Source organism: Gracilinanus agilis, chromosome 1 (genome assembly GCF_016433145.1).
Source record: "Gracilinanus agilis isolate LMUSP501 chromosome 1, AgileGrace, whole genome shotgun sequence".
NCBI lineage: Eukaryota > Metazoa > Chordata > Mammalia > Didelphimorphia > Didelphidae > Gracilinanus > Gracilinanus agilis.
Window position 1 is genome coordinate 603,732,582 of NC_058130.1, and position 26,332 is coordinate 603,758,913.

At 37.2% G+C, this 26,332-nt stretch overlaps 1 protein-coding gene across 3 annotated transcripts; it reads left to right on the top strand.

Moving 5' to 3' along the window:
* The first annotated feature begins 5,820 nt into the window (after positions 1-5,820).
* On the top strand, positions 5,821-26,332 carry MCUR1 (mitochondrial calcium uniporter regulator 1). 3 transcript variants are annotated; one of them, XM_044658138.1, is made up of 9 exons: positions 5,821-6,381; positions 8,827-8,946; positions 11,524-11,627; positions 12,309-12,410; positions 13,555-13,596; positions 16,890-16,961; positions 19,928-19,981; positions 25,160-25,274; positions 25,706-26,332. In XM_044658138.1, the coding sequence occupies exons 1-9, from the start codon at positions 5,871-5,873 to the stop codon at positions 25,759-25,761; spliced, it is 1,176 nt and encodes a 391-aa protein (XP_044514073.1). In that variant the 5' UTR covers positions 5,821-5,870; the 3' UTR covers positions 25,762-26,332. The 3 variants fall into 3 exon arrangements, with proteins under 3 accessions (XP_044514073.1, XP_044514074.1, XP_044514075.1); XM_044658139.1 differs by lacking the exon at positions 19,928-19,981; XM_044658140.1 differs by lacking the exons at positions 16,890-16,961; positions 19,928-19,981.

The window sequence follows — 26,332 nt, forward strand, 5'->3', positions numbered from 1 at the left end:
GAGAAATTAAGTATTATTTTGTACTATATATTAGAGTGTATGTACTTGTTTATGTTTATGAAATCCTCCTCCCATACTAAAAGGTTCCATGAAGACAGGGACTGAGTCTTATCTAAACTATGAGTCCCTCATATATAATCCAGTGGTCTATATATAGGATGGGAATAGACACTAGTGTTGTGATTTCCTTGCTCCATGGTATTCCTAGGTGAGGATACTCACTCTACTAATGCAGGTTGGCACATTTTCTGTGTTTTACTGTCCTGAAGAGTTTCCAAGAGCACTGAGAGGTTGTTGGTCAATAAATATTTAAGTGCCTGCTATGTGCTAAACCCTGCAGGAAGTGTTAAAGATAGAAAGAAAGTTAAAGATAGTACCTCCTCTCAAAGAGCTTACAGTCTAATGTGGGAGAGAAGCAAAAAATAAATTGGAAATTATCAAAAGAAAGAAGGCACTAGGATTTTAAAAGCTTTAGAAAAAGCTTCCTGCCAAAGATGAAATTTTAACTGGGACTTGAAGGAAGCTAGGAGAACCAGAAGGGAGACTGACTAGCAGGCTATTTCAATAGCCCAGATACCCCAATGAAGGAAGGTCTCTATCAGGGTTTTAGCAATGTCAAAGGAAATGAGGTAGTACATTTGAGAGATATTGCAAAGGTAAAATTGAAGGCATTGGCAACTGATTGTGGGGGGAGGATGGAGGGGAAGAAAAAGTCAAGAATAACTCCTAACCTGGGTCACTGGGAGAATGATGGTGCACTTGAAAGCAAAAGAGAAGCTTAGAAGGGGAGAGAACTAGTGGAGAGAAAAGAAAGAATTGTTTTAGAGATGCTGAGTTTAAGTAATTTACAAGATATCTAGTTTAAGATGTCTAAAAGGAAGTTAGAGATACCAAAAGAATGGTTAGGACTAGCTAAGTGCATCTGAAAATCATCTGCAGATATGATAAATTGACTACATGGGGATTCATGATATCAAGTGAAATAGTATGAAGGAGATGCGAGAAGAGGGCCTGGGACAGAATCCTTTCAGCCCTAGGGCATGACCTAGATCAGTAATTGGAATGACCTTCAGGAATTGATGCAGAGTGAAAGGAGCAGAACCAGGAGAACATTGTACACAGAGACTGATACACTGTGGTACAATCGAACATAATGGACTTCTCTACTAGCAGCAATGCAAGAACCCAGAGCAAGGCTGAAGGACTTATGAGAAAGAAAACTAGCCACATTCAGAGGAAGAACTGTGAGAGGAGAAACAGAAGAAAAACAACTGCTTGAACACATGGGCTGATAAGGATATTATTGGGGATGTGGACACTAAACGATAATTCTAGTCCAACTATCAATAATATGGAATTAGGTCTTAATCAATGATACATGTAAAACCCAGTGGAATTGTGCATTGACTAAGGGGGGTTAGGAGAGTTTGGGAGAGAGGGAAAGAACGTGAAACATGTAACTATGGGAAAATATTCAAAATAAAAATTAAAACAAAAACAAAAACAAAATAAAAAGTTTGCCCATCACTGTCCTAATCTAATACCAACTACCTAAAAACCTCTGATCTAAATATCTCTTCACAGAGATTTCTTCAGAGTGATTTTCCTACTCTACTCCTCTCTTCACTATCTAAAATCCCAATTCCTGTTCTTGGCTAAACTAACACTAAACGCCCCTTTGCTGATTTTAAGGAAAGGGTTATATAATCCTGATATCATCCAAATAAGGTCCAAGACTCAAAAGAACTTATGCCTGGTCTCACATTCAGATGCCAGATAGTTTCGGATCACCAGGAGCTCAACAGATATCAACCAGCCAGCAGCGAAGCAGGATAACAGAGCAGCAGGTAGAGGGGGAAGATAAGGTAGAAAACAACCAAGGGAAAATTGCCAGTCCCTCCAGGTCAAAACCAGAGAAAGGACCCAGTTCAAGCCTCAACTGTCTCTTAATAACAACTTAGCTCTCCCCTGCAGAATTCCAGAATCTTTTACTCTGCTGCCCCATGCATCTGCCCTCTGCAAACTTACACTTTCCTCAACTTAACTTTTCCTTATATACTATGAACTTGGGGTTTCTAGATTCTACATTGATAAGTGGTAGATACAGACTGAGTGAAGCTCAAAGGAGGAAAGGTAACTGAGTGATAGTACTAGGAGGAGAATCAGGAAATGGCAATGAGGAGCAAAGAGTATTCCAACTTCTCCACTTGGACCAGTGAGTGGAGGACTAAGTTAAAGAGCAGCCATTGCTTGAAAGAAGAGCTGATTGAGGAAAGGTATTTAAATGAAGACTTGTTGAGATTCCGAATTACTGGGATGGGGAAGGTATAAACATAGGGGGCGTTTGTTAATTACTGTTACTTATAAGGGGGAAAAAGGGGTTTTTTGGGTTCAATATATTAAAATTGGTCACCAGAGGATTGAGCAATTATCAATCCTCAATTAAGAATAATCTCAAGTCAAAATTGACTTTTATGGAAGTTTACTTACAATTAAGAGAGAGGAAATGAGGAAATAAGAATCTAACACAGTAGGTAAATTACTATGATCCTCTAATTAATCCAGGTAGATCTAATTAACCCTTAGATGAGAGTCAGAGGGCCAGAGGCCCGAAGGTGAATGAAGTAAAGCTTCATTCACAGAGTCTATTAAAGGGAAGTTCCTTAAGAGAAGTTCAGGAAGATTCAGTCTTTAAACTCACCACGTGGACTTCTAAAGAAGATATTGAAAGCAGTATCATCAAGGTCTCAGCATTCCTCCATGATCTAGAAGAGCTCCTTCACCAGCCACCCTCTTCACCAGAAGACCTTCTCCAGCAGAAGACCTTCTCCTTTTAAAGAGGTCACTTATGCATCACTTCCTGTGCCTCCTCCATAATTTGGGTGTCCAATCACAGTAGATGTTTCTCATAGTACTAACTAGGGGGCTGTCAGTTGATTCTGATTCGTCACCCACTCTAGCACAAATGGGTTATGGACCTCCCAGAACTGGAGGTGCTCTCACCTTTGGTGATTAAATCTAAAGATGGGCAGTGTAGACTTAATCTAATTATCACATACTGAAGAAAAGGTTTAGATAGATTTTCATTTATTATCTACTGGGATTTGGCATCAAGGAGCACTCTTCTCAGAACTATAGGCAATTCAAGCAAGGGAAGGAACACTTGGAATTGTGTAAATAGAATAGCCAGATCCCATTTAATAGTCAAGAATCTACTCAACACAGGCGTGCTAATGATGTCACTCCCACCTCCCTTAGTGGGGAGGGGAGACGAGTTACCCACACGTGACAATAAGTAACAAATCAAGAATAAGGGACTGCCCTTTGGGCAGTCCAAATCAATGTAGAAACTGCCATTTGTCCATTTGAATTAGAGGTGGACCACAGGAAGTGATGAAAGACACATTCTCTTTAAGTAAGTTAGTGAACTTCCTGTAGAGGGAGTTGGCGTCTGGAACTGGAAGAAGAAGCATCTCCTGAGACCACAGACAGATTACACTCTGTATTGTCACGTGGGTAAGTTAGGCTGGCTTCCTTGGCCTAGCTGGGCCAATTCTAAACTCTGCCTATCCGGCTGTTGGGCCTTGCGGCTTACAGCTTCATTTATTTAGTCTTCTACCTCCCTCTTCTCTTTATCCCTACTCACTTTCCTGATTGTAAATAAACTCCTCAACCCGATGCTGACTTGGGTCTGATTTAATTACGGAATCAACCTGAATTGTTGATTCCTGGCGGCCACATATTTTAAAGATATAACTATAATAACTAAATTTTAATTCTTACAGAATAGAATGAATGATATTATTCCCCTTCTTCCCAGGCAGGAGACTAAGCTAGAAATTTGATAGAACGAATGGTCTTTCTCTTCTCCCTTAGAAAGAAGTCTGGTGCTAATGGAATTGCTTCTTGACTTTAGGAAGGAGTTGGTTTTGTGTGTGTGAGAGAGAAAGAGAGTAAATACCACAAAGTCAGGAGGAGTCTTATTCAGGGCCAGTTATGTGTCAGAAGGAGGATTTGAACTGCTCTTTCAAATTCCAAGGCCAGTTTTCTATCTATTCTGCCATGATTGCACTATATATATATGAAGTAATACATTTTTGTTAATAGAGTTGAATTTAAAATGAAAATTAAATCTCTAAGCCAGATTCAGGGATGGGCTTAGACATCTGGCAAATCTCACAAATATCAGAGGGGCCTGTGTAGTATAGTACCTCTACCCCTACTCCTATTTATTTATTTTGGGTAGGAGGGAGACTATGCTGATCTGCTGGTAGGCTTGTAATGCCAGAACTTATTTTTAGGCCTAGTTTGTCCTTGTTTAGGTAATAAATGAAATTCCATTTATTTGAGGAAATAGCCAGAACTCCCAAATTTCTCAAAACAAAAATTTGAAATACAATAAATACAAAATCACATTTATTTAATATAACTGTACTCTTTATCAAGCCTTACCTGTCTGAGCAGGAAACTTTTGTATGTTCTCATAACCTCACCATATCTTTAACTTGGCCCTTTCCTGGCTACAAGGAGACAAACTAATTAGTGTCAAAGAGATTCAGATACCCAGAATTTCAAGGGATCATATTCATACAAACTGAAAACTCCAAAGTTGTAATTTCCTGCTGACACTAGCTATGACTGTTTCTGTCCCTGAAATGGGAATGTTGATGAACATATGGCCCCATAAAAGGAGTAACTGTAGAACTATCTATAGCCCTGTTGGGGAATCTATGGCATCCCTGCAAGAAGAGGCTGCTCCCTTTCCCCTCTCCACCCTGTCTGAAGATATGTTTCATATCACCAGACCCTCTGCACCAGCAGCCCAGTGGGAGCGCTTCCTCCCTCCCCTGTCTGGGTTAAGGGGGTGGGGGGTGGAGGCTAACATGCCCAAGAAGGTTGTAGTTTGGGCACTCTAAAAGGTTCGCTATCACTGATCTTTAGACTATTAACATCATCTATAAACATCATCAACACAAATATTTCAAAATAAAAAGCACAGAAATAAGGACTGTATACCTAGTCAGTTTTTAAAATACAACTTAACAAAACAGTAACAAAGTGGCCCAGTTTCTATCCCCTTTCAAACCTCGTTTTCTTGGGTATTTTTAATGTATTATTGGCGATCTCTCTCCCTGCCCACCCCTCCCCAACGCGGTCTCTGCCTCTCTCCATCTCCACCTCTCTCTGTATATCTGTCTTTCCCTGTCTCTGCATGTTTCTATCTCTCCACATACACATGAATGCCAGCTATTATTTAACTATATGCTCTCCCCCTCCCCCATAAAGAAGCTCGTCCCAGAAGTAAAGTATACTCAAAGCTTGACAATAAACCCATTGGCCATAAGAACTTTTCGCAAGCCTTAAGAGCATGCATGTAGTTTCCTCTGAAGGCACTAACACTCTGACTACCGCAACCAGTTATCCTTCTGTCACTGCTTTGGAGTTAAGGGCACTCAACTCTCCTAAACTGTATTCCGATGCTGGGAGCAGACGGAAGACGAAAGAAGCCTCAGCCTCCCCCGTCTCGACCAAATGAGAATTTACTTGGAATCCAACACCACCGCCTCAGGCGCGGCTCCACGCCAAACCCCTCCTCTGGCTGCGAAGTACATCGAGAGACCGCGGCTCGGCTCGGCTCCGCCCACTACCCCGCCTCCGCGCAGATCCAGGCCACACCCCTTTCCCTAGCGGCGGCCGGCACGTCTAGGCCTCGCAGCTGGGCTCCTCCCATCCCCCGCCCTCTCCGGAAAGGGTAAGGCGCGTCCTGCGCCTGACAGTCGTTCCCTCCTACTTTTACTACCCTATTCCGGGAAGGCTTGTGGTACGCGACCCTCGGCGGGCGAGGGATGAACGTGTACTGGTGTCAGTGAATGAGCGCGTCGGCGATGACTGGGGAAGCCATCGCCGCCGTCGGGCCGAAGGGCCTCCGGCGGCGGCTGCTTTTGCTGCTGCTGCCTGCGAGGCAGTGGCGGACCCTCCGGGGGTTGGCCGCTTTTCCGGCCGGTTTCCGGCGGCTGCCCCCTAGCTCCTCTGTAGGCCTCGGCTGCCTGTCTCGTGCCTCCCCTCTTCTGTTCCTCTTCCTCCTGCCTTCCCCTCGGCTTGTGGCGGCGACAACCTCGCGCCGTTACCTTGGAGACTGGGTGCGCTCCAACCAGAGGCCCCGCGAGACGTTGGGGAGCCCGAGCCGGAGGCAGACAGAGAAGCCCGCGCCTCCTCCTCGCCTATTCCCGCCGGCAGCTGCCGCCGCCCCGGGACCGTCCCCTGCGGGCAGAGGTCAGGGCTGCGGTGGCTTGTCGCGACGATGCTATTCTTGCCTCGTCCCCCGAGTCGCCGGCTCCCTTCACCCGAGCAGCTTCCTGGTGTTGGCTCCTGGGAGGAGAGGTGAGGTGAAGGTGGGGAGAGGAGAGGGGGGCGGCTGAGTGGGGGAGGCCCGGCGCCCCGGCCCCCGGGAAGCACGCGGATGCTGCAGCCACTGTCCGGGGTCTCGCCTTCGGGAAAAGAAGCCTCGGGGAAGGAGAAGGAGGACGGGGTCAGCTGAGTTCTTTGCTCTTCCCAGAGGAGAGAAAGAAAGCAAAGGGCTTTGCCTCGCCCCTGACTCATCAAGGAAAAGTTTCACCGATCTTTGTAGTCATTCTCCCCAGCTAAGAAGATCTTAAAATAACACCGATTCGGTGCACCCAGGGTGTGTGTGGTTTTAGTTTTAAATGGGATGGGAGTGGGGGGAGGGGGGGGAACCGAGTGTAGGCCGAACTTGATCTTGGACTTGGGACACCTTGAACTGGGGTCTCTGGTTTCTGCCCTTTTTCCCTCTTACAGGTGAAATAGGGATCGGGAAAAGAGGGTGGCTTTCAGTTACTGAGGAAAAAAGTGAAGAGACTCTTCTGTTTGTCAACTTGAAACTTTGGCGTGCTGGCATTGCCAAATTAAGATGCAGAAGTTTAAATAACCCCTAAAACTACTAAATTGCATCTTATTATTGATGGGAGTTAGAGTTGTCAAAGGTCAGCTGTACTGCTGTCTTGAGGAGAGATAATAGTGAGTTAGTCTTGTTTGTACACGGTTCAGTACTCCCCAGTCCCAAGGTCACCCAGCAATTCAGAGCCAGAAGTATTTGATTTCAATAGTATTGTACTTTGATTACATAGTCGTTCTTGTTGGAGCCCTGCTGAAATGCCCTGGGGAAAATCTGATTTGTATAATGTTCATAACCTATAGTGTTGTGGACTGGAAGTGTGTTCTAGTTTCTCCCAATGTTTTGCCAACTTTTTTTATGTCATTAACTATGAAGTACCATCAGCAAAGCATATCACATAACTTTTTTTGCCTGCAGTAGTCACCACCCCTTAGTGACATTACTTTCCCTTAATGGCCAGTAAATAAATTCAAAGAAAATGGAAACAAGATCAAAACCAAAAGGAACCCAGAAAGGAAATAATTAGTGCCCAGTATTAGATGAATGGATCAAGCCTCTATTCTCTACTCACTGGTTTATTATTTGCTGTTTTTTATTAGTGATCTTTTGTATTTTCAAGAAGGTATCTTTTGGAAATGAAAAGTTAAAGTATTAATTGTACACTTGAGAGGACATGTAATCTAACCCCCTTATTTTACAGATGTGGAAACCTAGGGAAGTTAATTGACTTCTCCAAGGTCACTACTTGAAGCCAGTTTCTCTATCTGTAGAGTCACTACTCTTTCCATTGTCTACTTTGTTTTGAAGTATTCAAAATTGAAGAATTCAAAATATTCCCTCTGATATACTAAGAACCACTGAGAACTAAATATACTGAATCATTGAAACTTTAATTCAGTGAAATCTATTCATTTACAATTGATTGACAAAATCTTCCATTTTCATTGTTATTGGAGGAAAATCCAAATACCAAATGTGCTGCCCTTAGAATATATTTGTCTGAAGTCTAAACAATTTATACCTCTAATCTATGGGTGTAAGGGTGCCAAGTGGAACAGTTATTTAACATTTCATAAAGTGACATTCATTTTAATGTTCTTGAACCAAGTACCCTTTATTATTATCTGCAATCCAACATGTACAAACACTATTCAGAGAAGGATCATTTTTTGTTAGAAGGCATTTGTAGTTTTTTTAAGTCCTCATTTATGATTATTATATAAGAAATTGGAAATAGGATAATCTCATACCAAAGATCTATTGATATTTGCAATCTTCTTAACCCTGGGAGGTGGGGAAGTAGATGGAATCATATTTTAATAATGTGGAAGGTGAGAGAGGCAAACAGTCCCCAGTAGAGGCTATATATCAAGTCTAATAAGTATGAGATAAAAGTGTGATGATGAAGTACCAATTTGGTGTTAGATTTTAGAGAAATTAGGTAGGAAGAAAAGAGAATATCATTGTATCTTTCATATATTTCCATTTTTGTAGAATCATAAAACCTGGGAACTTGAAAGGAACCTTAGAGATTATCTGTTCCAGCTTCCCATTTGTCTTTTTTTACCCTGTATTTTCCATACTACCCTGACAGATACTGAATTTTCTTTTACAGTATTTAAGGGATAAAGACTTGGGAAAAGATCGTTTCTGAGGTATTTTTCCCTGATATGTGGGTGATTCCTGTGGCCAAAGATTTCTGCAATCTTAAATTTAAGAGTTGAGATTAATAGAACAATTAAGGAATGATTCATCCATGTGTTAAAAGTATTTTTTTCAATCATATAAGTTATCTGATAGGGTCTTTCTAAGGTAATTCATTTTTATGTGTACTTTATTTCATATTATATTGCCTCTGGTTGCTGTTAAAATATGTTCTGTTTTTTGGCCTTGTATTTTCCTTTCCTCCCTAGATCTGAATGTCTCTACTGAGTCACAACCTGAAGAAAAAAAGATAATAGATTATTCCATTGCATTGAATAAGAAGCTCCTCTTCGATACCCATGCTATAGTGTGTCTTCTGGAGAAAAAGGGTAATTTTCTTAGATATTTATTGCTCAGAAAGAAAGCATTTTAATACAATTTAATTCACTTTTTTATCTAGGCCATGAAACTTGTTCTTTTATTGCTCTAACTTTTTTTAAACCATCTTAGAATCAATACTATGTATGTATTGGTTCCAAGGCAGAAGAGCAGTAAGGGCAAGTTAATGGGGATTAAGTGACTTGCCCATGGGCATGTAGCTAGAAAGTATCTGAGGCATATTTGAACCCAGAACCTCTACTTCTAGGCCTGGCAATAACTTGTATCTCACCATTATTGACATGTTCCACTTCCTTAATCAAAAATTGACATTCCTGTGTCTGACCATAACTACCTATCATTCTATCTCTCCTATGCTTCCAATCACTACCCTATTAGTCAGTCGAACTCTAAGGTCAATCAGCAAGTATTTACTAGACACTATGTGTTGGACACTATACTGGGTGCTGAGAATACAAATATAGTGAATGAAACAACTCCTTTTAGTAAGGTATTTACAATCTCTTCAAGAATAGAAGAAAATAAAGAGTTGAGATGGCTAACTATATGATCATGATTGGAGAGGGATGGAAGTCAGATCAGAACAAGAGTAAATGACCTGATAAAGAAATAAAAAATGAAAAGATTAGAGATATTGATGAGGGTAAAGAATAAATTTAGGAGAGGTTAAGACAAAGGGATTCATTAATCCTTTTGATAGGATAGATATCCCTAGTTTCTCCTTTAGCTTCAACTTTGCATCACCATTTTCTCAATGAATATTTTGAACTAGGTTACTTGAGGATATCACAAACTTAGCATATACAAAAAAGAACTCATTCTCTTTCCCCCAAAACCTAGTCCTTAAAACTTTACTATTTCTGGCAAAGGCATCACTGTTCTTTTAGAACCCCAGATTAATAACTTTACTGTTATCTTCAACTCCTCCGTCTTTCTCATCCCATCTATCCAGGTAGCTGCCAATCTTGCCATTCTACCTATGTAACATCTCTCACATCTGACCTCTTCTATAGACATAATGCCCACCCATCCCCATTCAGGTCTTTATCACCTCCTGCCCAGATTATTTTAATAGCTTCCTAATAGGTCTTTCTTCAAGTCTCTCCCCACTTTAGGCTGTCTTCTGTTCTACTGAAGAATCAATCCCATCTGATTATTTTATTCTACTCAGTGAACTCAACTAATCTGTTTAAGGTTTTAAAGCCCTTCAGAACCTGGCCTTAACCTATCTTTTCACTCATTGTACCTTTCCTGCATTCTATGATCCAACTCTCCATTTCTCATCTCCACCCCTTTGCACTGGCCACCCCCATTCTTAGAATGTACTTGCTCTTCATCTCTGCTTTATAGATCCCTCTCTTCCTTTAGTGATGGGCAAACTACGGCCTGTGGGCCAGATGTGGCCCCCTGAAATGTTCTCTCCTGCAGGGCTACATTATTCCTAATCTGACGAACACAATGAGTTGGATACAATACAATGAAACTTCGAAAGAGTTGCCTTAGAAACAGACTGACAGATGAGGATTTCCTTTCCTTTGGCCCCCTCTTTAAAAAGTTTGCCCATCGCTGACTGCTTTAGACATATCTCAAGCACCATCTTCTATGAGAAAACTTTCAAAATCTACCCAACTACAGGTGTCCTCTCCATGACTTGAAAATTTGCTACTTTGTTTATATTCTCTTATATTTATTATGTATCTATTTACATATATACTTATCTTCCCATTGGAATATAGGCTTCTTACACAGTGCCTGATATATAGTAAGCATTTAATTTTTGATCAACACTTTTTGATTTATTGAACAACTTATTAATTGGACACTCGTCCTTGGGTCTCCCTCACCAATCTATCCTCTACAGCTGGCAAATTGATAGTCTTAAAGGTCTGACCACATCAGTATCTTGCTCAAAAAGCTACGTAGGCTCTTATTTATTACTTCTAGAATAAAATGACAAATTCCTGGTATTTAAAAGCCTTTATAGTCTTCCTTCAGCCCATCTTTATCTCTTATTTACTCTGTATGTGTTTTGTACTTACTTAGATGGGTACATGCTGTTTCCCCAAACAGTATGTAAACACTTCATAATCAAGTAGAAGGTACTGGTGCCTGGATTCAAATCCCACCTTTTATGTTTGCTACCTATGTGACCTGAGGCAAGTCTGTTAACCTTCAGAGTCCTTAATATCTTTATCTTTAAAATGAAGTGTTTAGGCTATATGTTTTCATATTCCCTTTCCACACTAGATTTATGATCTTTGAGGACAGACTCTTTTTATTTCTTCTTTTAATCTTTGTCTCCCCCATTGCCTGCCATATAAGTTTTTAAAAAAAAAAAAGCCTGGTCATTCTTTCCATTCTGCTACATTGCCTATATATTTCCTATACCTACAGAAATGTTTTCATGTGACTATTGTAGCATTGCTATAGATTGGTCAAGTCGACACACTAAAATAAAGCCTTTGGTGTAAATATCTCCTTTTTATAGTCTTTTAATTAGGATATTTCTTTGAAAATTTTATCTAAGGAGCTGAATTTTCCAAAATGTTATTGTTTTCTTTATTTAGGGTTTACCATTCAACAAGCAGAAATCATTGTCTCTATATTAATGAAGATCATTACTACCAACATGGATATTGTCTACCAGGATATGGTCAGCAAGATGCAGCAGGTTAGATGAGAGGAAAGCCTTCTAGATCTATGGGTACTTAATGCAGTTTAAAATAAGTAAATTGGGAGTATGCATATATGTGTGCGTGTGTGCATGTGCATGTGTGTTTTGAATACTTCTAGAGCACCTGTTTTCAAATGAAAAGTGCCAAGTGGTCATTTCAGAAGTCCTCAGAGATAGAGATATAATGCTATGAAAATTAAGCTATTGAAAACAAGAATGTAACTGCTTTTTCTATTGTTGCTGTGGTATAGTATGGTATGGTTTGGGGAACAAGGAGAGGAAGTCAGAGTTAAATTTTCTACTAAGCCTTCTTAGTAATACCAATAGCCAAAGCATGTATATAGCATTTTAAGATTTTAAAAGCATTTTGCATATGGTTGATAATGTGTCTTAATCTAGATATACAATCTTTAAACTAGGTATCAAAAAGGTTATTGTTCTTATTTTAGTAAATTTGGAAGTAACCAAAAATCAACAGCTTGTTCTCAAAAGTATGATTAGACATAATTTTCAATTTCACAATTTTAATTATCTCCTTGGTAGTGGTTAACAACTGATACCTTACATTCAGACCTTCTAGAGACCGGTAAAAGTTTGACCACAACTCCAGCACAAAGAGGATAAATTAACCATTCAAGGCAATATAAGTCAATTGTGTGTGGGCTTTTCTTTTCCTAGGAGATCAGTGTACAGCAGATAATGTCTAAGATTGCTGGCGTCAAAAAGGATATGATCATTTTAGAAAAGAGTGAATTTTCAGCTCTCAGAGCAGAAAATGAGGTAAATCCATATAATTTCCTCCTAACTAGTAAAACCTTTTATGTTAAGGCACTGCTGTCAAATTGAATTGTTAATGTGTTTATTTTATTTTATTATTTTTTTAAGCCCTTATCTTCCATCTTGGAGTCAATACTGTGTATTAGCTCCAAGACAGAAGAGTGGTAAGAGCTAGGCAATGGGGGTCAAGTGACTTGCCCAGGGTCACACAGCTGGGAAGTGTCTGCGGCCAGATTTGAACCCGGGACCTCCCATCTCTAGGCCTGGCTCTAAATCCACTGAGCCACCCAGCTGCCCACTGTTGTTGTAAATTTAAAAATTCCTTACACAGTAAAAAAAAAAAAATCTTACAATACTCTAGTCTAGAGCAGGAATTCTTAAACATTTTCATGGGGCGGACCCCTTAGGCAGTCTGGTGAAACCAATGAACACCTCAGAATAATGTTTTTCAAGGTATAAACTATATAAGATTACAAACAGAACTAATTTTATTGAAATAGTTACAAATTTTTTTTAAACAAGTTCACATGTGCCAGGTTCAGAATCCTGCTCTAGAGGATATAAAGTCCAGGTTCTATGATAATTACTAGTTCATAATTTGCCATTAACTGAAAACATTCCATTTAGTGTAGCTTAACTCATAGGCTTTACTTAATACTGTGTATACTCTTAATCCTCTTCAAAAAATCTAAAAAAAAAAGCTCATTTTGTTTGGTCTCAAGCTCAAAATGAATACTCTCATTTTGGCCAATTGTTTAGACTTAAAGCTATTGAAAAATAGCTTTATTTTTATAGCTTTGAAGCCTATAATTTGATATTATACCTAGGTTTAGAGTAGTTGAAAGAAACTTGAATGAGGTACTGTTAAAGACAAGCTCAACCTTAGAGGCAAATCAACACAAAAACCAGCCAAACACTTTTTGACTTAATGTTTATTAGCACACATCTCCTTCAAGAAACATTCTGTAATTAATGTAGTGGTATTATTGTTAATCTATGAGATTGAGAAATATATTGACATAAATGAGTTGTCTTGAACAAACCTGAAATTCATAAAGTTGGAAGAGAAAGAAAGAAAAGATCCTATTCTAACAGAAACTGAGTTTTAGCTTTTTTTCTTGACTCTTTATTTTTTTGATGTTTTTAGAAATTAAAGCTTGAACTCCAGCAATTAAAACAGCAAGTAACGGTAAGATATTCTTTATAAGTAATAACAAAGTCACTATTGAATCTAATTCTAAAAGTATTTGTCATTATATCCTTAACAGTAGAAGCATTTTAAGAATTTAAGAATACCTCAGAAAATCAAGCTGCATCAGTTGAAACAATACATTTTTTTAATCCATGAGGCAAAGAAAATAGAGATAGTAGGATGAACAGTTTTATTCAAAGTTTGATATTTTGTGACTATTGACTTGCCTGGTTCTTCTAGTGTTTCGTTTAAGAAAACAAAAAACAAATAAACCAACCTTAGCAATAGGAATTCCTGTATCAGAAAGACAACCAATGACAAGTCTCAACTTTTTCTTCAAAATTTTGTATTTGTACTTCCTTCAGCCATTTTTCTCTTCCCAATTTTCTTCTTACTGTTGAAGTTATCGCCATATTCCAAATTATACAGACCTGCAACTTCTGTGATATCTTCTACTCCTTACTCCCCACTTAGTCTATTATTAAGTCTTGTCATTTCTACCCTTAGAACAGGTCCCACATAAGTTCCCTTTTCTCCATTCACACAGATGCCTCAGTGTTGCTGGCCCTCAACTCTTCATATCTGAATCACTGAAATAGCAGAAGTGGACTTCTTAATTCAGGTCTCCTCACTCCAATCTCTCCTCTGCTCAACTACCCAAGTGATTTTTTTTTCTAAAATATGAAGATGTTAACCCTCCCTGCCAATTCAATAATTCATTGGCTCCCCATTTCCTACAGGATCAAATATGAAGCCCATTACAGCCTGGCTCTTTCCTACCTCTCTGTCTTATACTTGATGTGTTCTGTGATCCAGCCAATCCAGCTTACTTGCATTTCCTCATACACAGCACTCCATATCCTACTGTCCAACTGACTGTGACCCATACTTAGTATGTTTCTCCCTCACTTCTGCCCCTGGTTTCCTTTAAGACTCAATTCAATGGGGGCAGCTGGGTAGCTCAGTGGATTGAGAGTCAGATCCAGAGACAGGAAGTCCTGGTTTCAAATCTGACCTCAGACACGTCCTAGCTGTGTGACCCTAGGCAAGTCACTTAACCCCCATTACCTAGCCCTTACCACTCTTCTGCCTTAGAACCAATACCAGAAGGTAAGGGTTTTTAAAAAAAGACTCAATTCAAATCCCACCTCCTGCAGGAGGCTCTTTCTGCTTCTTCCACCACCCCTGATCCCTCCCACTCCCTACCATGGCTTAATGTCTTTCTTCTGAGATAGATAAATACATAAAATACATCAATTAAGAGCTTATGTCAGACATTGTGCTAATAAGTGCCATAAATACAAAGACAAATAAAAAAGAAAGCCCCAGCCCTAAAGGAAAAATATATTAGAATGTAAATATGCATTCTAATAGAGGAAGACAGTATATAAATGGAAATGAGGAGTGAATTCTTATTAAATGGTATGGTATCCTTATAGGAGTCGAGAAGAAAAAGGAGTAGAACCAGGAGAGGAGTAAACATGGCTAACATGGGCATTTTCTCCAGCTGAAGGAGAGATGCATTTTCCAAAGTGAGAAGGCTGCTAGTATGGTAGTGGACAAGTCTAGAGAGTCAGGAGAAGAACTAGGAAAAAAATGAGAATGACTGGCTCAGTAACTTCCCCCAGTAGAGGTCCCAGAGAGAAACTCTCTAGTTGGTGGAGTGGGCTATAGTGGTGGAGACATTTTCTAGAGTAGGAAAGCTGCTGAATGGATATATGGTTTATGTTACTGCATCTACGCTACCTATGTTTCTCATAACCCCCTGAATGAAGATGCAAGGGAGGCATTTCAGAGGAACCAGTGTGCCTGATACTTTCTCTCTTCAACATCCATTTGCCACTTGAATTCTATTTTTCTTTCCTCTATCTTTATTCTTCTAGAAAACCTCATTTTCTTGGGCCTTATTTAAGCCTGGATCCCCTTCTTCATGATGTTCATAGATCCAAGGATTCTCCCCGTTATGTCCCTTCTCTGTAAATGGATTATCTTTCATTTATACTACATATATTTTATATGTAAATAGTTATTTGCATGTTCTTTTCTTGCTTACAGTGTTAGCTCCTTGAGATCAAAGACATGAGTTTTTGCTTCTCTCGTGCATTCAGCACTTGCGCAGTGTCTGGCACAGAGCAAGCACTTAATGTTTGCTGGCTCTTCAAAAAAGATAGGAAAGTATCTTCACTCAAATGAGATGAGGGATTCTTAACTTTTTTTGCTATCTTTCATTTATTTCACATTTTGGTTCCCTTTGGCAGTGTAATGATGCCTATAGACCCTTTCTCAAACTGATGAATTTAAATGTGTAAGATGAAATACTTAAAAGTACACAAGAAATTAGTTATGGCAAAATACAGTTATCAAAAAAATAAGCTGACATATTCCTGGCTAAGAACTCCTAACCCAAATTATTCCTCCTTGTCTAGAAAAGGACACATTGGTACAAAATAAATTAAGCTAACTTCTTTGCTATTATTTTTTACCATTGTACAAGACCATAGTGAACACAAAAACTAGATGCTGATTATTCAATTATGTGGTTTTTCAGGGAGACAATAGTCAATTTATTTTAGCAAATTAAGATACATGCATGTGTATATATATATACATATATGCCAATATATAAATATATAAAGATAGTGTGTAGTGTGTGTGTGTGTTGGAATTTGGACTTGAACCCATGTCTTTGTAAATATGGAAATAACTATCCACTGCTCGTATAGTATCTTATACTAAAGCTCTTCTTTATGAATTGAGATAGATCAAGATTATCAGGTTTAGAATGTTGTGTGAAAAATAAATTCTAAGAATATTTAAAGGATTATATGATACCTGCCTTTCAGTAAAACTATTATAGAATATTGTGTTTATTTGATAATAGATATATTTTTACTTTTTCTTTTAAAAAAGAAATCAAAAAGTTAACAACTGCTGTTGAAACAAAATACTTTTTATCAAATTTTCCAAGACAACTATGTTCTAGTAAGAATAGAAAAATCTTATTTTCATAGAACTACTTTCATCTCAAGCAAAAACTCAAATTGTTATAGAGGGAACATTTGTAGAGAGAGGATATATGCTCTCAAACAATATATTCTCAAGCAAAACATACTTCTTATTTGGCTTACCATAACATTTCTATGAAAAAGAACAAAGGGGATTATTTTCATGGATAAAAAGAATTAAGTGATATTCTAATAAAGTAGAATTGCGTATCATACATCTTTTGATTCCAACTCTTCTCTGATGTTTTATTTTGTTTGGTTTTTCTCCACCTCTCTTCCTTTCAGGATGAAATACTTAAGGTCAAGACAGATAACAAATTGGATTTCAATCTAGAAAAGAGCAGAGTAAAAGAATTGGTATGTTCTTTGGAACTGAGTTTCATTTTAACATAAAATTCTATATGAAACCTGAATTTGCATGTAGTTTGAACATCTAAGACTGTCCTGTGCATAATTCTCTGGCAGTGTTGAACACATAAAAGCTTTTCTTTGATTTTTGGAATTTTAAATTTTCCTCAGTTCCCATTATTCCTTAAATTTCTTCACGTAGCTTTTAAAATGATTCTTATTCTATATGCAGGAACTTTTCTTTCTCTTAATTTGGCACATGTTATCAAAATGAAAAATTTAAAGCATAGTCAAACTCAGCTTGGATACTTTGAAAAAATACTTGAATTAAGATTATACTTATAAGTTGTTAGTATATCACCTGGACCTTAATATGAGAATCACATTTAGTTCCAGTATTATACTGAATAAGATTAAGTCTCTTCTGAATCTGTTTCAGTCATTAAATGATATGGATAACTGGACTGGAATAATAAAGATTTAACTCTATATGGGTATTCTTGTTTTTTGTGTTTCCTTTTGAAAGCATATTCTTTGGCCTCATATTTATTAACAGCTAAAGATTTTAATAGTAAAAATAACTTGTGGGTTTAGTGATCTAAGTACAAGCCCTATGGAATTCTATATAACTCAGTTTTCTTTGTATTTCTTGATAAAGAATGTATGTTTCGAGGCAGCTAGATGTCTCAGTGGATAAAGAGCCAGGCTTGGAGATGGGAGCTCCTAGGCTCAGATTTTGCCTCAGACACTTCCTAGCTATGTGACACTGGACAAGGCACTTTATCCGAGTTGCCTAGCCCTTAGTACTCTTCTACCTTAGAAGCAATTAGTTCTAAGTCAGAAGGTAAGGGTTTTTAAAAAAATGTATGCTTCTAAATTATTTTTATTGGCATAGGACTTGGTACATACAAAACTAAAGAATAATTATTAGGAGCAGCTAAGTAGTACTTATTGTGAGCAAGGCCTAGAAACAAGAGAGTTCGAATTTTGCCTCAGACACTTCCCAACTGTATGACCCAGGGCAAGTCACTTAACTCCCTTACTGCTCTTCTGCCTTAGAACCAATACTTAGTATCAACTCTAAGACAGGAGGTATGGGTTAAAAAAAATTATTACCTCTTGTTTTTTTTCTCGATAATAAACTCATATGCAAGTGGTATTGCTCTGAGAACTGAGGCTATGCATTGTTGAGACCAAAGTGCAATGAAAAGATAGTCATTTTTTAACTTAGTACGGTGACTAGGAGTCTTAAGTGTCAACTACACTTCAAATTCTTACTATATGCAAAGTAGCCATTAGGATAGGACAAGTTTCTAAAGAAAAACATACTTCTTTTTTGTACCTTTTGGTTTTAATGATTTTGCAAGCAAGAAATTGAATTTCCTATAGTTTGTTTTTTAATCTAGTTTGATCTAGGGGAGCACTTGCAGTTGGATGAGGTACTGAAAAATGGGCAAAACCAATGAAATGTCAAGAACTATTTTTTTCCCTGCTTGAAGGGCTGCCCTTGTTATTTTCAACTGAAGCCATCAATGTAATTGTATATTTCCATGGAGCTATTGATTAATATTAAATAACAATACTTTTATTATTTAGTCTTCAGCTGATTTTCCCCTTCCTTTTGGATAAAAAGTAAACCAACATGGAGTATTCTGGTGGAAAGAAAACTCCTTTATATTTAGATAGTTAAGGCTAGCACAGTAAACATGCTAGGAAATAGTGCCACATTACCCTCAGGTAGTGAGCCTCCTTGCACTGAACCTGTAGCTTAAAAGATGGAGGTAATCACTATCCACTTAATGTACGTTAGCAGCTACCTCCTTTTTCATGATCTTACTTCTAAGATTAATTTTAGTTAGGGACCTCCTCTTCATCGCATCTCTGATTCTTTTTATTCATCTCAGATAGAAAATGTAGCAGGATTGTTTTTTTAATGTTAGGCATTTTATATATATTTGGGAGGAAAAAAACAATAAATCGTTTCCATTTACCACCCAAACTACAAATTGTCTTTTTAAGATCCCTTACCTTCTGTCTTAGAATCAATACTAAATATCAGTTCTAAAGAAGAAGAGTGGTAAGGTCCAGGCAATTGGAGTTAAATGACTTGCCCAGGGTCACACAGCAACAAAGTGTCTGAGGTCATATTTGATCCAGAACATCCTGTCTCCAGGCTTGGTGCTCTATCTACTGAGCCACTTAACTTCCCCTACATATTGTCTCCTAACCTGTCCTCATTTCAAGAATTGCAATTACTTGGTAATATGTCTAAAGTAACCTGCATGCCAAAAAACTACTAAACCATGGCCAAAGGGAAAAGACAAGCATAGTTCTAAGTATTCTGACCCAAAATAAAGTAGCACCAATTGTGACTTAACAACTTTCCTCTCTATCCCTCCAATCCTTTCTGTTCACAGCTCATAGAGTCTATTGATTTTACAGCATTCAACATGGGTCTTGGATTGCTTTTTCTCAACTTTTTCATTCTCCCCAAAATTAAATTCTCAAAGTAGAAATTAAAATAGAAATAGCAATAAGAATTGGAGAGAGTCCAAAGTGTTATGATACCACATCTGGAGGATTAAGTCTCATATTCATTTTATAGTTAATATTTCATTCCTAGACAAAAGTAATTTGGTTGTTCCTAAGCCATCAGGTGATTCTGGAATGCTTTGTTATTATTCAGTTGTGGCCAACTCTTTGAGACCTCATTTGAGATTTTCTTGGCAGAAATATTGGAGTGGTTTGCCATTTCCCTCACCAGCTCATTTTTATAGATGATTAAACTGAGGCAAGTAAAGTTAAGTGACCTGCCCAGGGTCACACAGCTAGTGTCTAAGGCCAGATTCGAACTCAAGAAAATGAGTTCTGGCTCCAGGCCCAGCACTCAACCATGGTATTAATTATGATACTAGAGCAAATGATATACAGAAATGAAATTGTAGTCTAACACAAGTTAAATTTTATCGTTTCAGAATTCAGTTAGTGAAAAGAAGCTACTTCAACTTAGAACAGAAGTATTAGCATTGGTAAGAAGTGAAACTGAATGGTGTATTCTATCTTAAATTCACCTTTGCTTCATGTTATGGCTAATATATTGATGGATAATAATAGTATGGTAAGAGTATGAATTCTCAGGTTCAATAATGGTAGAATCACATTCTAAAGATTCAGAATTCCTTCTTAACTTGTAGCAAACATTATTTGACTTTTGTACTGGTTTTTAAGAGGAATTATCAAGAGATATTCCCTGCTTTTCTCCCCTCCCATGATGTCTTCCATTGCATTTTTTGAATTGAATTCCAAGGCAGTATTTATGAAGATTGTAGAGCCTTGGGATTTGAAAATTGCTTTCATGGCTGAAATAATTCAAAAGCAAAGATATCTGAATCTTGTTGACAGTACAGTCACATCTCCTTAGAAATGAAAAGTGATAGGAATAAATGGACCATTCCTTAAAATGATAAGTAGAGGGGGCAGCTGGGTTGCTCAGTGGATTGAGAGCCAGGCCTAGAGATGGGAGGTCCTGGGTTCGAATCTGGCCTCAGACACTTCCTAGCTGTGTGACCCTGGGCAAGTCACTTAACACCCATTGTCTAGCCCTTACCACTCTTCTGCCTTGGAACTAATACATAATATTGATTCAAAGGTGGAAGTTAAGGATTTTTTTAAAATGATAAGTATTATCTACCTAAAACCATCAGCAAGTATCCCCTGCAATAAGGATGTTAGAAGCCTTCCCAATAAGATCAGGAGTGAAGAAAGGATGCCCATTATCAGCACTATTATTTAATATTGTATTAGAAATGCTAAATGTATTTTTTATTTTTTTAATTTATTTTAAAGTATTTTTTCTAAGGTTACATGATGTTTTCTCTTTCCCCTCCCAGAGCTGACAAGCAATTCCACTGGGTTATACATGTACTATTACTCAGTACCTATTTCCATATTATTCAGTCCTATACTCATATAAACAAGTGATAAATCTTATGTCTTCTGCATTTCTACTCCCATAGTTCTTTCTCTGAATATAGATAGCATTCTTTCTCATAAGTCCCTCAGGATTGTCCTGGATCATTGCATTGCTATTAGTAGCAAAGTCTATTATATTTGATCATCCCATAATGTTTCAGTTACTGTATAATAAGAAAAGAAAAGGAAATTGAAGGAATTAAAGTTGGCAATGAATAAACTGGACTTTCACTGTTTGCAGATGATATGATAGTATGTATATTTAGAGAATCCTAGAGAACCAACTAAAAAACTAGGTGAAATAAGTTTAGAAAAGTTTCAGGATACAAAACAAATCCACATAAATCAACAGTATTTCTATATATTGCCAACAAAGTTTAACCAAGATATGGTCAAAATGGTTATATGATTTAGATATGAGGAGTGATACCATAACTAAATTAGGGGAACATAGAATAGTTTACCTGGCAGATCTGTGAATATATGGGAAGTATTTATAACTGAAAAGAGATAGAGAGCATTAGAAGATCCTATTATTCAGTCTTATACCCATATAAACATTATTTTGATTATATTAAATTAAATTTTGGTTATATTAAATTTAAAAAGCTTTTGTACAAACAATGAATGTAACTGAGATTAGAAGGGAAACAACAAACTAGGGGGGAAATTTTCATAACAAATTTCTCTGATAAAGGTCTGATTTCTCAAATGTTTAGAGAACTAAATCAAAACTTTTATTTATAAAACTCTTACCTTCCATTTTAGAATCAATACTATGTATTGGTTCCAAGGCAGAGGAGCAGTAAAGGCCAGGCAATGGAGGTTAAGTGACTTGCCCAGAGTCACATAGCTAGGAAGTATCTGAGACTAGATTTGAATTTAGGGCCTCCCATCTCTAGATCTGGCTCTCAATCCCCTGAGCCACCTAGCTGCCTCCTAAGTCAAATTTATAAAAATACAAGCCAGTTGAAAAGTGGTCCAAGAATATGAACAAGCAATTTTCAGATGAAGAAATCAAAGCCATCATGTGAAAAAATGTTCTAAATCACTCTTGATTAAAGAAATACAAATTAAAAGAACTCTGAGGTACCACCTTACTTTTGGCCAATATTTCCTTTACTAGGAAAGTGATAAATATTGGACAGGATGTGGCAAAATTGGGAAATTAATGCATTGTTGGTACAGTTGTGAACTGAACCAACCATTTTGGAGGGCAATTTAGGATTATGCCTAAAGGGTTATAAAATAGTGTATATCCTTGATCCTGTAATACTGGTTCTATATCCCAAAGAGATAATAAAAAAAAGGGAAAGGCTCTACTTATACAAAAATATTTATAGTGGTTCTTTTCGTGGTGGCAAAGAATTGGAATTTAAGGGGATTTCCATCAATTGGGAATGACTGAACAGATTGTAGTATATGTTGGTGATGGGATACTATTGTGTTGTAAGAAGTGATAAGCAAGGTGATTTCAGAAAAAGCTAGAAAGATCTGCAGGAACTGATGCAGAGCAAAATAAGCAGAACCAGGAGAACATTGTACACAGTAACAGCAATATTGTGCAATGATCTGAGACAATCCTGAAAGACTTATGACAGGGAATGCTATCCACCTCCAGGGAAAGAACTGTTGAGTTAGATATATAAAAATCAAATCATACTCTCTTTCACATTAGTGTATTTATGGTTTTATTTTGGGATTTTGGTTTTGTATGACTGTGCTCTTACAACAGTGACCAATATGGAAGTGTATTTTGCATGATAATATGTGTATGTCCCAGTTCAAACTGCTTACCATCTCCTAGTGGGGGGAAGGAAGGAAGGAAGGAAGGAAGAAAAGGAAAAGGTGGGGACAGTTTAAATCTTATAATTTTGGGAAATGTATGTTGAAAATTATTATTACATTTAATTGGGAAAATAAAATATGATTGAATTTTTGAAAAAAGAAATTAAGAGTGAAAGAACAACATGCGATTAATATTGGATTTTTTTTGCTTAGTTGTAGTTTGGCAAAGAGAGGGTTATACCCCCTCTGAGTAATCGTTGTAAAGTTGAAATAAATCAATAAAATACCTTTTTTTTTTTTTAAAGAAAAGGAATTGAATAGTTTAAAATAGACTCTTATTTCCTATAGAGTTTTTTTAAGCTGATATTTACTAATCCTATATGAAGATAGTTGGGAGAAATAGCTATCTGAAATTGCTACAATGTAGAAAACTGGATAGGAATAGGTACTAGACTTAATCATTTCATCGGAAAGCCAGACACTGTTACCTGTTTAAAGTACTTAGGGAGGAATGACTTCCCTATTGGAGTTTTGGGAAGATAATTGTTGGGGGTTGGTGATACAGAAAGCCATATTTCTTTTTTTCACTTTTTAAACCTATTGTTTTCTTATGCCCTTTTATTTTCATGTGTGATCTTTAGCTGATCTTTTCTGAGACTTCTCTAGGGGTGTAGCAGCTAGGTAGTACAATGGATAGTCAGGCCTAGAGCCTAGAGGTCCTGGGTTCAAATCTGACCTTAGAGACTTCCTATCTGTGTGACTCTGAGCAAGTCACTTAACTCTAATTCCCTATCCCTTACTGCTCTTCTGCCCTAGAATCAATACTTAGTGTCAGTTCTTTTTTTTTTTTCAATAACAAATTTCCACATGAGTTTTTCGAAGTTGTATAATCCAAATTGTCTCCCTCTCTTCTTCCTTTACCCCTCCCAGAGCTGGCAAGAAATTCAATCTAAGTTATACATGTATTATCACTTAGTGTCAGTTCAAAGACAAGGTATGGGTTTAAAAATTAAGTAAATAAAGTCTAGTGGTGATATGACTCAATAATGTTCAAATGATAAATGAGTAATTCCTATATTCCATCTGAACCATTTGGATACTAATATATTCAATTATTATTAGTACTAAGCATCTGGGAGAGCCTTCCTTTTCTGAAAGATGATTATTCTGTTTCCAAAAAGCAGCTTCCCTCTCCCTTTACTTCTAGACCATGAATTTTTCATCAAATTAAAACTCTGATCATGGAAAAAAAGAATTATGATTATAAACTTAGTAATTCAAATGGAGCTAACCCCCCACCTCTTCAGCCCCTTTCTAGAACACCAACAAATTTGCTTGTTTATTGTCTGTTAGATGGAGTACTGGATAGAATGCTAGACTTGACATTGGGAAGATGTGAGTTCAAATCCTGCCTAGATATTTACTAGCTATTCAACCCTGACTGGACAAGTCACTTAACCTTTCTCAGAGTGAGTTTCCTCAACTGAAAGTGCTATAATAACTCTTACCTCCCAGGGTCATTGTTAGATCAAACCAGATAACATTTGAAGTGCTTTGCAAATCTTAAAGTGAAATATAAATGGTGGCTATTATTTTAATTTTGAAGCTAAATTCCCCCTTTGAAATAAAAGGAGTTTTCTTAGGTCCATATGAAGGAATTATGTCATATTCATTAATGGCTATTGGAAAACTGCTTGTCCAGATTTTCTTTTTATTAGAAGGGTAGCAGTATAAAACTACTTACCACCCATCAGCATTTTTTAAAATGCAGGGTTTCATTGTGGGCAAGTAAATTGAACAGGAATATAATATTTCAAGGAAGAATATAGATTATTCTTTAATCAGGTTTAATATATTTTTTCATATATATCTCTATCTGTATCCAAACCACTAATGCTTAGCCATATAGGTTATACCAGTGGTTCCCAAACTTTTTTGGCCTACTGCCCCCTTTCCAGAAAAAAATATTACTTAGCCCCGGAGAATAATTTTTTTTTTTATTTTAATAGCAATTAATAGGAAAGATAAATGCACCTGTGGCCATCACCGCCTTCCTGGATCACTGCAGCATCCACCAGGGGGCGGTAGCACCCACTTTGGGAATCACTGGGTTATACTGTTCTTGGTTTATGAATAAATAATCTTAGAAAACTAAAGCGCTTTTCAAATTAACTTCAGATAGGCATCTTTGACTTGTCTCCTGTATAGTCATTACTAGACTATTTTTTTAAAAGCCAAGAAATGATCCATTATAAGTGGAGAAATTGAGGTTCAGAGTTTATGCACACACTTCATCCTCACTTCCAAGTCCAACATTCTATCCATTTTGGCATACTGCTTCCTACAGTGTAGTAGGGTTAAGTCAAGCTTCTTAAATTAGATGTATGAGTTGAATGGGACTTGATCACCTGTAGTCATATAATGTGACTTATCTTTTTGTTTTATAGCACTCACAACAAGATCGGACAATTACTCAAATAGACAGAAAGATAGACACTGAAGTTGCTGGCCTGAAAACCATGCTTGAATCACACAAGCTTGATAATATTAAATACTTAGCAGGTAAGATGTTCTGTATTTAGCTATAAGTTGAAGATAAGCCTCCAAAACAAAAATAGAAATAATTAGGATTTTTACCTCTTATAAATCCTGAATTATCTTGAAGTTTAACCATTTAGAAATGAAATTTTTGCTCTCTGCCCCAAGATGTTTACATACTGGATTTGGTGTCTTCAGGGGTTTTTTCTTTTACAAAAAAACATTCTTTTATACTTTGGAAGTTACAAATTGTTTAGTGTTGGTTTGGGGCTTTTGAACAGCTGTGGTTTTTATGATCAAATATTTCATAGAATATAGCAGATAATTGAACTGCTAGTTCTCTGTGGGAAGAAAAAAGATTATGTATGTATACTTAAGATTTCTTAAAGCAATAACTGTTAAAAAAAAACTAATAGTTTTTTTTTGCTGTTTGTTTTTTTTTTTTTCCCTAACAGGTTCTGTATTTACATGCCTGACTGTAGCTCTGGGATTTTATCGTCTGTGGATTTAAGTGCCTCCTTAAAGAGACCTTTATTGTCTTGCCTTAAGAATGTGCGGTTATTACTTTTTACTTGTTTCAAATTTTAGCCCTAATTTTGATATTATTTATATTATTAATTTTTTAGGCAAATTATGATATATAACCAATTTTAAAGTATCAGGGAAATCTATTTTGTGGCTCTTTACCTTTTTGATATCCTTTGACCTCACTGTTATGTTCTCCCGGAAGATACCACTGGCAGAAGTACTGAAGGAGCCACTCACCTTGACAAGAGTGATGTTCCACTTTCATATACTTACTCTTTAAAGAATTTACTTATTAAGAAGTTATCTTGGCTTCATGAGTGACAAAGAATTATAGACTAATTGATCTAAGACCACAACATTTTTTCCCCTCTTGACTCAAACTTCTAGCAGCAAGTATCTAGTGCACTGTACCGGAATGCTTTTATCTCCCTGCTTTTTGTCGAACCTGGATTGATTGCTCTGTTCACTAAACTAAATTATTGTAGTAGTTTCCATTTGTAATATCCAACCAGAAAAATCATGTTGTCTGATAAAATGTGTTGGAATTTCTTCTA

Excerpts from the sequence above, each read along its gene's own strand:
- MCUR1 (XM_044658138.1), top strand. The coding sequence starts at position 5,871 with ATGAGCGCGTCGGCGATGACTGGGGAAGCCATCGCCGCCGTCGGGCCG. Across the intron at positions 13,597-16,889 it reads AATTAAAACAGCAAGTAACG|GATGAAATACTTAAGGTCAA; the intron begins GTAAGATATTCT and ends TCTTCCTTTCAG. Across the intron at positions 25,275-25,705 it reads TAATATTAAATACTTAGCAG|GTTCTGTATTTACATGCCTG; the intron begins GTAAGATGTTCT and ends TTTCCCTAACAG.